Source organism: Thamnophis elegans, chromosome 16 (assembly GCF_009769535.1).
Source record: "Thamnophis elegans isolate rThaEle1 chromosome 16, rThaEle1.pri, whole genome shotgun sequence".
Lineage (NCBI taxonomy): Eukaryota > Metazoa > Chordata > Lepidosauria > Squamata > Colubridae > Thamnophis > Thamnophis elegans.
The window spans coordinates 9932937-9946224 of record NC_045556.1 but is presented as its reverse complement, the minus strand read 5'-3'; the positions used below and the strand labels follow the sequence as shown (position 1 = coordinate 9946224).

The following is a 13288-nucleotide window of genomic DNA, read 5'->3' as shown; positions in this document are numbered from 1 at the left end:
TGACCTCTAATGGGCGAAGATGCCAAGGTAAGAGTCTTTCTTTATTTCGTGTAGATGCTAAATTGATGTTGTCAACTGTAAATTACAGCGGTAGATTCCTTATGCATCTCAGTAATCACCTGTGGGACCAGTGGTTTCCATGGTTTAATTTATTTATTTAATCAATTTATTATGGTCACTCAACCAAGCAAATTGTGACTCTAGGTCAGGTGTCGGTAGCCTTAAACACTCAAAGAGCCACAAAGGTCCTAACCGGAAGCCCCCCATTCAATTCCTGGAGCTGACCGGAAGTCCAGTTTCCCCACCATAGAATCTCCTCCTAGCACAGTGTCCTTTTTCCTCTACCTGTCCTAACCGAAAGCCTTATCAATTGTGGAGCTGACAGGAAAACCCGTCCCTTGCCATAGAGTCTTCTCCTGGCATGTCCTGCTTTCCCTCCCAAAACTGGAAGCTCCTCTCAAATTTGTGGTGCTGACTGGCGAGAGGGAGCCGCATCAGAGGGATGAAAGAGCCACATGCGGCTCCAGAGCCACGGATTGCTGACCCCTGTTCTAGGTGGCTAACTAGGATTGAAACTGAACACAAACCCAGCAGGATGATGACCATTTCAAAAAGATAGCGTAAACTGTCTGGCCAAGCTTATTTTTCAGACAAGTGCTAAACATGATTAGTCAAAAGGTGGTTTCACTCAATCCAGGGGAATTCATTCTGCGTAAATGCAGAGAGTTTGTACCCTGCATCTCGTTGCCAAGAGTACTAACTACATATTGAGTACTGAGTGTAACAGCTGGAGATCTAGGCAGAGTTCAATCTACAAATCATTAAGTGGTTCACTCTACTGAATCCCTTTGCCTTTTTTTAGTGAAGAAACAATGGCTCTTTCTAGGATTTTGGGCTGGTGACTCCGCTTTAACCTTCTGGCAATGTCTTCTCACTTCCTCTCACAGATAATATAATTAATTATGCTAAAGAGGGAGTTTATCAGAATTCCAAAACCACTTTGTGGTTTGGCCTTGCTTACTTGGGTCGAAGGGAAAAAGAAAAGGAATGTTTTGTGGTGTAATTTTGTAACTGAGTAAATTAGATAGATCACCTCCTTGTGGTTTTATCCCTTCCTATTGAACAGCTCTGAAGGAAGTCCTTTAAATGAATTCCATGAGAATTTAATTTAGGAGTCCCCTTTCCCCTTTATCTGGGCGTCAGTCATTATTTTATGCTTTAAAACTTTCTGATCTATTGGCTTAGAAGTATTGGAGAGCAATTCATATAATCTGAGTGGTGCTTTATATACTTGCAATAAAAAACAATAATCCTAAATCATTCTGTTATTACTGCTGTTATGGTTCCTCATTTCTTTCTTTCTTGCCATTTTGGAAATACTGGTTGCCAACTGAAAAATATGATAGCAGCTTTAAGATAATTAAGGATTTTGAATGAGGTTGTCTTGGCAAAAAAATATTTTGCCTTTCAGCAAATCTTCTAAACTTAATTGAGTCCAACTTTCAGAAAGCAATTGTAAAATAAGGAATTCATTTGAAATCCCCCTGCTATAATTCTTCATTCTGCAATTCTTTACATAACCTATAAAATTCTTAATTTTTTCCCCTGTTATATTCACAAAGAGGCAAATTCTCACACATTTCCAACTCAGATTCCCCAAATTATCTATTTCTACCAAGACACTGAAGCTGCCTCACAATTGGCTTTACAGCTTGCATCATTCTTGCCCAATAACTGGGCAATATTCGTAGCTTCAATGTGCTGGATGACCATAAAATCCCTTATGCTGTGATCCACCCCAAAGTTCTAGGTCAAATAAATAAATAAATGAAGGAATGTAGAGTTGGCTTTGGGGAAGGAATGCACAAGCTGTTCAGGGATGACTTGAAGAGAAAAAATTCACAGTTTTTTGGTAGAGAAAGAAGGAAGAGTGAGAATGTCCCTGCCTTTGATTTTGTTTAGATGGGACAGAGAGAAAATTGGATGGACCTTCAAGGTTCTTGTTCTCCCTTAATAAATAAAGAACATTCTTGGAGTCTCTGTTGGGCTTTTATCTTGATCTGACCTGCCTTAAAAGGATGACATCAACCACCATTCATGACACATTGGAAATCTGGAAGAGCACAGAAATAATAGTCTTCTCTCTAGTTCTTCAAAGCCAATTCTCAGTTATTGGTTAGTCGTGGTGGATTCTGGCTTCTTTTACTGCTGGTTCACTCAGGGATGCACTTTGGGGGGGGGGGCGCAACGTGCGCATGCACAGAAGTAAAAAAATTGCTCATACGCAGAAGCAAAAAACAAGATGGAACCAGTTTGGGCATGTGGCCTGCCGAGTTACTACCTACTTGGCTGAACCGGTCCAAACCAGTAGGGACCCACCTCTGTGGTTGGTTAGTTGTCCAGGAATTTTTTTAAGAGATGTGGGGGGGGGGATAGAGGGTAAAATTAACCAGAAACTCTCCCCCCCCATATTATAGAGCATCAGGAAATGAATGATCTATATGTTGTGTAAAATAATAAGTGAGAACTTAAGCTTGGAAGCTTATATCAAGTATGTTAACTCTAGCAAAATTGGAACCAGAATTTAATTGGAAACTGTGCGCAGTTCCAGCTGTTGGGGATTAGTGGTTATAGCATTGGAATGTGACAATTAAACAGAATAATATAGTTGATTCATTTATTGAAAGCAGAATAGCGAGGCAAATATTTTATGATTGTTAAATTGAATTATCTCTCCCCAGAGTCTTAATTTAGGACATTTACTGAAAAGGCAGATATGTGGTTAGTCTTGGGAGTTTGTTGGAGATGTACACTTAAATGTGGTAGATAAGGAATCCTGGGGTTAGTTTCACCCTTTCCTAAGACTTGATCTGGGGTGGTGATTAATAGAATGCAGTAAATCCTTTAAAATGCCAAAGTTTGTAGTTTTAAATTTAAGAATGGAGTTGAGGACCTCAGAGCATTCAAGGAATGCTTTCCGTAAGATGCCGAAGGTCAGAAATTCACAATAAGAAAACTTCTGTTCTCTCCTTCAACCTACAGAGTTAATACTAGGATATAAAGATAAATGGAACCATTTACATCTTCCTTATTTCAAAATAAGTGGGACCAATAGTTACGTAGACCTTGAAGTAACTGTAAGAGAAGAGATGGTAAATGAAGATGCTTGCCCATCATTCAACATTTCTTTCACAATTTAAGCAGTTATATGCTCCACATAGATCAAAGTACCTACATAAACTGCCTCCCCATAGGCAGATGAGCGGCATAGAAATTTAAAAAACAAATTTAAATAAATAACTACTTAGTGCAGTCAATAGCAACTAATAAACATATATCAACATATGCAACATATGATTTGAATCAGTGGTGGGTTTCAAATTTTTTTAGAACCTCTTCTGTAGGTGTGGCCTGCTTTGTGGGAGTGGCTTGCTGGCCATGTGACTGGGTGGGAGTGGCTTGCCAGCCATGTGACTGGGTGGGAGTGGCTTGCTAGCTATATGACTGGGTGGGCATGGCCAAATTGTAAAATGTGGTGAAACTCACTTAACAATATTCTTGCTTAGCAACCAAAATGTTAGCTCAGAAACTCTAGCATTTGAAGCACGAAAGTCTTAAAGCTGTCAAGTTACAAGACCCTTGCACTTTTAACCCTTTAGAAAAAAAACCCAGGAGTGTTCAAACTTGACAGCTTTAAGACTTGTGGACTTCAACTCCCAGAATTCCTCCTCCAGTCATGTTGACTCAGGAACTCTGGCATTTGAAGCACGCAAGTCTTAAAGATGTCAAGTTACAAGACCCTTGCACCTTTAACCCTTTAGGAAAAAAAACCCCAGGGGTGTTCAAACTTGAAAGCTTTAAGACTTGTGGATTTCAACTCCCAGAATTCCTCCTCTCGCTCTTCATCTTGATGATGGGCGGATGGGCGGGGGGAGGGAGCTGGAACCGGTCCTAAACAGCATGGTAGATTTGTGGAACCTCTTCTATAGAAGAGGTTAGAACTGGCAGGAACCCACCCCTGATTTGAATGTAAGTAGATGTGCTTAGTAATGGTAGTAAATGCTTAGTATATGCCTTTGGGGGATTTAGGGAAGATGTTATAGGTCAGTGATGGCTAATCCTTTTGGCACAGAGTGCTGAAACAGGAGTGCGCGCACCGGAGCGAGCTCCACTTCCTATGTTCTGTTGTGCGCATGCACGAAGACCAGCTGGCCAGCACGCAGGTGTGCAACAGAATCTGGAAGACAGCAGCTGGCCATGCATGCATGCGCCCTGAACCAGCTGGCTAGTGCGCATGCACGTGTTGGAACCCGGAAGTGCAGCTGGTGACAGCGTGCATGCCCACAGAGTGGGCTCTGCATGCCACCTCTGGCACTTGTCCCACAGGTTTGTCGTCACAGTTAGAGGTATTCAGGATGCTATGAATGGAATTTATCCATTCACAAAATAACTTGCAGGGCTCAGCAGGGTAGTCAGTTCCAAAACAAAACCTAAGAAGGAGGCTAAGGAAAGACCCTTTCATGTATGGAGAACTTCAATACAGTATATTTCACCCATCAGTACAGTGGTTTAGATTTAGGTTTATTAGATTTATATGCCGCCCTTCTCCCAAGGACTCAGGGCGGCGTACAACATTAAAAGAAACACATAATACAAAAGTTAAAAAAAAATTAAATAGAATATCCCAAACCCAATTAAAATGGACAATGAATTTTTTTTTTTAAAAAAAATTGAATTAAAATTAACAGTGATCAATAATTTATTTTGTTTTGTTCAGGCCAGGCTGGCTTGCTGGAAAAGCTAACTTTGTAGGGCGCGTTGGAAGGACCGGGGGTCAGAGATTAAACGAAGCTCCGGGGGCAGCTCATTCCAGAGGGAAGGCGCTCCCACAGAGAAGGCTCTCCCCCTGGGGGTCACTAGCCGACACTGTCTGGCCGACTCTGTGGGATCTCACTGGACGGTGGGAGGTTACCGATGGCAGTAGGTGGTCTCGCAGGTACCCTGGGCCTAAGCCATGGAGTGCTTTAAAGGTCATAATTAGTACCTTGAATCGCACCCGGAAGACAACCGGCAACCAGTGCAGGCCGCCTAAAAGGGGTGTAACATGGGAGCACCTAGGTGCCCCCATGATAACCCACACAGCCGCATTCTGGACCAGTTGAAGCTTCCAGGTGCTCTTCAAGGGCAGCCCCATGTAGAGAGCATTACAATAGTCCAGGCGAGAAAGGATGAGGGCGTGAGTGACTGTGCACAGAGCATCCCGATCCAGGAAGGGGCGCAACAGTGGTACCTTAGTAATTGTTAATTGGTTCCATGAGGCACAGTGAGTACCAAAACAACGAGTACCAAACTTTTCCCATAAAGAATAATGCAGTGAGTTACAAGGTAGTCAACACCGACAAGTTCTAGCTTGTGCATTGAGTACCAAACAAATGATGAGTATTGGGACAAAATGTTTTCATCAAAATACGTCAAGTACCAAAATCCGATGAGTTTCAAAGCAGTTGAGTATCAAGGCACCATTGTAATTTTCAAGACATTCTTCGTACTTTCAGTGAAAAAACTCTTTTTAATCAAATGCTTAATGGATGTCATGTTCTTATTTATTTAGATCTGAGGGTGAGCTACTGCTTCACTAAATTTGAAGATGGAAAATGTCTAGTTCCCAAGTCCAAAAATCATTCTAAGCAAGAATGCTGTTGCAACATGCATGGACAAGGATGGGGCGATCCCTGTGAAATTTGTCCAGAGGAAAAAGACGGTATATATCATACCTCTTGTATGGTTACTATGGTGCATGATATTAAATGAAAGAAGAAATGATTTATTTTCTGGGAAAGACAAAGCTTGTATAGGCCGTTTTCTTCAGATTGATAAAATGGATACCGTATTTTTTGGAGTATATGATGCTCCGGGTATAATACGGACCTTAATTTTGGGGGAGGAAAATAAGAAAAAAAATACTCTGCCTCTGCCTACTAGCATCCATGGTATTCATCTGGCTAGCGTCCTGTCAGTGTGTGAGAGAGTTGAGAGCTGTTTGGAAACAAACAGTATTTGCTGTGTGAGCAACAAGGAAGGAGACAGCAAGGAGCCTGGGCGTGGCTTGTTCTGTACTAAAGCTGCATGCTGTGCTGATATCTGAAACTAAAACTGAAAGGGAAACTTCTCTGCTGAACTACCACATTGGAAAACCTCCTTTTGGTATTGTATATTTACTTAATGTGTTATATTATATATAAAGAGAAGTTATTGAATCCTGCTGAATCAATTACTTGTGTGGGCTTTCTGAATGTGATTGCTGCTGCAAACTCTGACACCTCCTTGCAGCAAATAGCGAACAGCCAGGTCAGCTCAGCTCATTGTTGCAGCCTGATTCAACATGAGCACCTGATTGGCGGGTGGATCGGCCTCCCGGAATACCCCCAATCAGCTGTTCCAGGCTGCAGGGATTGCCACAGATCAGCGCCTCCTCCGTGCCTCACAGGTTTAGCTACATTTGGTGTATTAGATGCACCCAAATTTTCACCCTCTTTTAGTGGGGGAAGTGTACCTTATACTCCAAAAAATACGGTACTTATATTTCTAGTTGGTGCAATAGGCAGTAAAATTCCTGCATTAATTACAGAACCTGTATAAAAATGTGGTATTTGAAAAGAATATTAAAAACAAACAAACTGGATTGACATGTACTTTCTCAAACAAGAGAACACGGTCGATATTCTGCATTTCATATTTATGTTTGATTTACAGAATCTTATAAGCAAATCTGCCCATTTGGAGTTGGCATTCTGGTTGGCCCAGAGGGTGAGCCCATTGGTAAGTCAACTTAGCTTGCAATATTATCGTACTCTGATGTTCCCCCTCGTTGGTTTCTTAAATATACCCTTTGTATCACGTCTAAAAACCGCACTGAAGTTCTTAGTGATTTTGATGCCCTCTTGGTTATTAATTGGAGTATCTCCCTTGCTTTGTGAACTAAGCACACTCTCAGCATTGAAAAAAAGCATGACGTTTTTAGATCTAGTCAGGTGGTGGTTAACCTTTTAGGTGCCAAGTGCCCAAAGAGTGCCTGCACCCCCCGCGAATGCACGTGTGCATGCCCTGATCCCCAAAATCCAATGTGAGCGCCCCCCAGCACATGCATCCCATGCATGCGACCGCAGCACTCCCCCACACACATATACGCCCTGTCCCCCCACCCCCATTTTGGCTCTCAGCAGGAGGCTTTCCAGGCGCAAAACGGGGCACAGGATGGTGGTGGTGGATGGACCGTCTTGATCTCCGCAGTTTCTCCCCAGTGCGCCCAGGCTTTCTCCCCCATTCCTGCCTTCCCGATCTGAGCAGTTTCTCCCCCCAGTGCGCCCAGACTTACTCCTCCATTCCTGCCTCCTGTGCCGTGAAGGCCCCGTGGCAGAGACCCAAAGACCAGCTGGCTAGCGGAGCAAGCGCAGTGGATCTGGGTTGGGTGACAGCTGGCGTGCCCGTAGAAAAAGCTCCGTGTGCCACCTGTGGTGCACATGCCATAGATTCGCCATCATGGATCTAGTCTTTTAGATCTAGTGCTGCTGTTTCTCCGCATTCTCTTCCAAGGAAGATGTTTTGTCTTGATATGTCTTATATGAAGAGGATTCCTGCTATTTTCTGCTCATTTTCTATTGTAGCAGAAATTCCGAGAAAGTCCCTGCAGAATTCCTGCATAAAAATATATAAACCTTGTTCTGTCCCGTGATTCTAATGAATATGCAGACACAGGCTTGGCTGTCTGCCACGACTAATGACGGAGATAAAGCCACCCCTTGGCTAGGAGCCTAGAATGCTATCTTCAAGAAACCAAGATTAGACTTACGCAATGCTTTCTCAACGGCTAGTAAAGTGGACTGTCATTTCCTGCAAAGATTCCCCTCCCGTTGCTCCACCTATAAGCTCTTTGGGAGGGGCCACAACAGTAGCCACCTGTCCCTATTTCCTTCTATGACTTCTTCTCCGCAGCTGCTCCCTTCTCTTCTCAGCTCTATGCACACGCATATCAGGGACAACCTCCTTCTGTTCTTCCTCACGGCTTCCTGACTCAGATGCCACCTGGTGGCCAACGGGCCTCTCTAGTCCCTGCTCTGTCCCCAAACACCCTCCAGAGTCTTCTTCATCCTCTAGAGCAGTGCCCTAATGTTTATCACTGTCAGAGTCCGCCAACAGGTCAGCCGGCCGCTGCTGGGCCACAACAAACCTACGCATAATTATAAAAGTATGCTGGTATTCTTCAGGGGACAACAGAGCGGTACAAAACACATTATGCGGGTATTTTGCTATGACTTAATAAGTTCAGTTCAGTTCAGTTTATTATATTTATATGCCACCCTTTTCCCCCGAAGGGGACTCAGGGCGGCTCACAACTCAAACCAGGGAAGGGGGATACAGACAAAAAATTAAAAAACAAAGCATAACAATGCATAATTTAAAACACACAACAGTCATACCATTCGAGACGGGGGCAACAGCTCTTTAGCCCCAGGCCTGTCGGAACAGCCAGGTTTTAAGGGCTTTGCGGAAGGCCTGGAGGGTGGTGAGGGTTCGAATCTCCACGGGGAGTTCGTTCCAGAGGGTCAGAGCAGCCACAGAGAAGGCTCTCCTCCGGGTAGTCGCCAGTCGAATAAATCTTCTGTTTATTACATAATTGTATTGGGGCTGTTTGAAACAAGTGTTTTCTTTTTTCCCTTTTGTCTTCCTGCCTGATTAATACGGGTACTAAGACGCGGACGAGTGTCAAGATCCAGACATCTGCAGGAACGGACAGTGTATCAACACCGACGGCTCCTACCGTTGTGATTGTCCTTTTGGCTACTTGCTCCAAGGATCTGAATGTGTTGGTGAGCAGAGATACCTATCATTAGAAATCCTAAGCTTTCCAGGGCTAAGTCAAGCCCGCTGTCAGGTTTCCCAAAATCATGATTCATGAGCCTTGGACCGAACTTTAAAAGAAAGTTAGTCATTTATTGGGAGCATTTATTTTTGGCAAAATCTTTTCGCAGTCAGATCTTAGCAGGAGTGTCAAACTTGATTTCATTGAGGGCCGCATCAGGGTAGTGTTTGTCCTCCGGGGGAAGGGGCGTGGCTGGCGTGGCTGTGCCAACTCGATGTCACTTGTGTTAGGGATGCCTGTGGCAGCCCGATCGCTCCGCCAGAAAAAAAAAATGGGCTCCCAAGATCTGTTCTCAGCTGTGACCGCCTCCTGCAACCCTCTGCCAGCAAAAACGGAGCTTTGGAGGGCTGCGTGCAGCTCTCCCGAGCTCCATTTTCGCTGGCAGAGGCACTACGGGCCAGTCCTTCACTGTTTCCAGGACAGCCCTATGGGCCAGATCTAAACACCTTCCAGGGGTTTTTTTCCAATACACATCTGTAATTTTCTGAAGTAACACCAGCTTTCCAATTGCTTGTATTGATTGCAGACATAAATGAATGTGCTGTTGGAGCTCCCTGTGGAAATGGAACGTGTAACAACATCGTTGGAAGTTTTGAATGCACTTGTGAAGAAGGTTTTGAGCCAGGCCCTATGGTGACATGTGAAGGTAAATGCGACTTTGTAGGAAATTAGCAGTGGTGGGTTTCAAAAATTGTTCGAACCTACTCTGTGGGTGTGGCCTCCTTTGTGGGAGTGGCTTGCTGCCCATGTGACCGGATGGGAGTGGCTTGCCACCCATGTGACCGGATATAAAGATGCCGATGACACTTGTCAGGACCACCTTAAATTACCTCACGCACAGCACTGGCATGCATGAGAATATGATGTAAACTTGTTTTTTTTTAAAGGCATCTTTGGTTTGCGTTAAAACAACTTCAACACACGCAATGTTCTGATTGCACCACAAACGTAATAGTCATCCTTCCCTTTCACAGAGGCACTGAGTTTTATAAATATGAGCATGATAGTGTAGAATAATCATATCCAAGGACCAGTGTTGGGTTTCAAAAATTTTTGGAACCTCTTCTGTAGGTGTGGCCTGCTTTCCGGGTCCACTGGTGGAACCTCTTCTAATCAATTCAGTAGATTTGACGAACCAGTTCTACCGAATAGGTGCGAACTGGTAGGAACCCACCTCTGGAAATTAGGCACACATCCCTTCAGTCTTCAACTTCAGTGTTTCTTACGCTTGACAGCTTGACGATGTGTGGACTGTGTTCTCACCTAGGCTTCCCCAAAAAGCATGAAGCATGAGTCCTGGTCCTGACAAAACCCCTTTTATTAAACGAATGTGAATTCTTCTCGTTCACATTCAGCAAAGGCCTGGCACAGTCCTTCAAAGGAATATTTAAGACTACAGACCTTATCTATCTAGGAAAGCTGCCATGTAACTATTTTGCAAATGAGGTGCGGGGCAAGGAAAAACTCTGGGCACAGAGTCTCTGAGATTCACGGACAGATCTTCACACTCCTGAAACAAATCTAACAACCAAACGAACGAATTGTTTCCTGCAAAAGCCCACTCCCCTTTCGCTCCTCTTTTATGTCCTATGGGAGGGGCCAATCATCTTCAGCTGTGACTTTACTCCCAAGTCTACCTTGATTTCTGAGTTGTTCTTTTCTTCTGGCGACCCTCCGCATGCGCACACTGGGAACATGCTCCAGCTGTTCCTCTGCCTCACTGCTGTCTAGCTTCTTAGGCACCTGATCACTGCCGGATGGCCTTGGCCCCATCTCTGCCTCCAACAGAGAGCCCTCGTCTGAGCCTTCCCCAGATTCCAGGACTGGCCCATGCTCCTCCTCAACCTCCTCACTGTCCGACTCTGCTGCCAGCTCTGCCAGCTGCCACAACAGACTGCAACTCCCAGAATTCCCCTGAGAGCTGAAATCCATACATCTTCAAGTTACCAAGGTTGAGAAAGAAACACTGCTCTATTTTATGCTTCTCAGTAGTCCAGTTGTGTTCCTGATAGGAGCCTAAAGGGTTTTATTTTTAATCCAATCTGTGCATTAAATGCAGATAGCATTTTTCAGTGCTCAAGACCTTTTACATCCCGTCTCAACAGTGGGAAAGATGGGAAAGCTTAAATAAAAGAATTCATATTTGGTGCTCAAGTCTAATATTTATATTCTACCCTTGCAGCACAGAGAAAAATGGCTTCTTCTAGGAAGAACCCATTTCTATATTCTGTACGCCTGTTTCTTGGCGCGCCTGCTGTTGTCCTGATGGGATCCGTTTGTTCCGCAAATGACTGCTGTGTTTGTTTATACAGATATGAACGAATGCGCTCAGAATCCGCTCCTCTGTGCCTTCCGATGTGTGAACACCTATGGCTCATATGAGTGCAAATGCCCCGCAGGCTATGTGCTCAGAGAAGACAGGCGAATGTGCAAAGGTAAAATCCTTACTGTATAAAAATCCAGCTGTGTCAGGGTTCCAAATAGCATCCCAAGTTAAATCAGAGTTCAAGGCAAAGTATTGCTCAAAGTTCCAATTTATGAAGAGAGCCATGTTGGCACATCTGGGAAAACCTGAATCTGAAAGCTTCCCGGTTTTCCCCACCCAGTTGGAAATTCAAGATCTTGCCTCCACACCCACAAGCCCACCACATGGTCCAATCTTCCACTGCCATGCTTGGCAGCTTCCACCCATTCAGTTCCGGTCAGGCGCAGAGGTGCAGAGACAAAGGATGACCTTGGCTTTCTACAAAGGAATTTTGTTTTGGCTACATAGCACCTAACTCCGTACAATCCCCCCCTCCCATTTTCCCACAATAGAAAAGGCATAATAGAGTAATAAAAAGTGTGGCAGGCCAAAGATCCAAGAGGAATATGGCTACAGACCTGACAAGCTGATTGTAGATTTTTTTTTTCCCTTCCGCCAATCATGTTCGATCTCAGAGACAGCCTGGATAAGTTTATTTATTTATTTGGAAATTTATATTGCCACCCACTCACAAATGCTCTGTTGTTAGTATGGGGAAAACTTAAAAAGAATCACTCTAGGAAAATATTGGTCTGGCTATCCACAATGGAAGCACTAATGTATCCGAACATGTTAGATCTGGATAAAATAGTAAGATATAAAAATATATTAAATGTGCAAGGAAAATTAAAAATGAACCAGGAACTAAAAAAAAATCAGGGAATTGATTTGGACTGGTGTCCCTATATGCAAATAGAGATGAAATATAACAAGGAGGCAGAAAAATATGTATTTTATAGTGAACCACAAGAATTGGATAAAATACTACAGGATACAGATGAAAAACTGATAAAGAAGTTTTATAACTAGCTTTAAAATGGAAGAAGAATCAGTAAAGGAAACTATGATAACATGGGGGGGAAACTTTGAGTACACTATAGAACTAGATAATTGGCAAAAACTGTGGGAAAGAAATTATAGATTAACCATGTCAGCAGCATATAAAGAAAAGAAAATCGGTACAAAATGTTCTATAGATGGCATCTGCCGCCAGCGAGATTGGCAGAAATGTTTCCAAATATGTCGCCAAAGTGTTGGAAATACAAAACAGACCCAGGGATCCTATTATCCCATGTGGTGGACCTGCCCAAATATATTGGGCAAAGATAAAAGAGTGGTTAGAGGACCGTGGTGGGTTTCAAAAATTGTTTGAACCTACTCTGTGGGTGTGGCCTCCTTTGTGGGAGTGGCTTGCCACCCATGTGACCGGATATGAAGATGCCGACGACACTTGTCAGAACCACCTTAAATTACCTCACACACAGCACTGGCATGCATAGGAATATGATGTAAACTTGTTTTATAAAAGGCATCTTTGGTTTGCGTTAAAACAACTTCAACACACGCAATGTTCTGATTGCACCACAAACGCAGTAGTCATCCTTACCTTTCACTGAGTTTTATAAATAGGAGCATGATAGTGTAGAATAATCCTATCCAAGGACCAGTGGTGGGTTTTAAAATATTTTGGAACCTCTTCTGTAGGTGTGGCCTGCTTTCCGGGTCCACTGGTGGAACCTCTTCGAACCGGTTCGGTAGATTTGACGAACCGGTTGTACCGAATAGGTGCGAACTGGTAGGAACCCACCTCTGAAATAGACCTAAAACCAGCACATGGCAACTCAAGGTGGCTTACAAGAATATAAAACCTCATATAAAAACATAAAAGCTTTAAAGTAATAAAAGTTCCAGCAGTTTTCTAGGCAAGGTTTCCTTTCAGAAATGGTAGGAGAAACTGACAACATTTAAACACAATAACAATCTTAAAGATCTAAAGAAGAAGTCAAGCCAATATAGACAAAATAATAACCATGGTCTTCGGCTCTAATTAACAATCTAATTGC

At 43.5% G+C, this 13288-nt stretch overlaps 1 protein-coding gene across 1 annotated transcript in view; it reads left to right on the top strand.

Annotated features, from left to right (window-relative positions):
- FBN1 (fibrillin 1) overlaps positions 1 to 13288 on the top strand; it is a 229298-nt gene that overhangs the window by 195123 nt on the left and 20887 nt on the right. The window contains exons 49-53 of the mRNA XM_032232926.1: positions 5612 to 5761; positions 6754 to 6819; positions 8751 to 8867; positions 9447 to 9566; positions 11233 to 11355. Of these exons, the coding sequence (XP_032088817.1) occupies positions 5612 to 5761; positions 6754 to 6819; positions 8751 to 8867; positions 9447 to 9566; positions 11233 to 11355 (576 nt within the window). The remainder of the gene's footprint in view (positions 1 to 5611; positions 5762 to 6753; positions 6820 to 8750; positions 8868 to 9446; positions 9567 to 11232; positions 11356 to 13288) is intronic.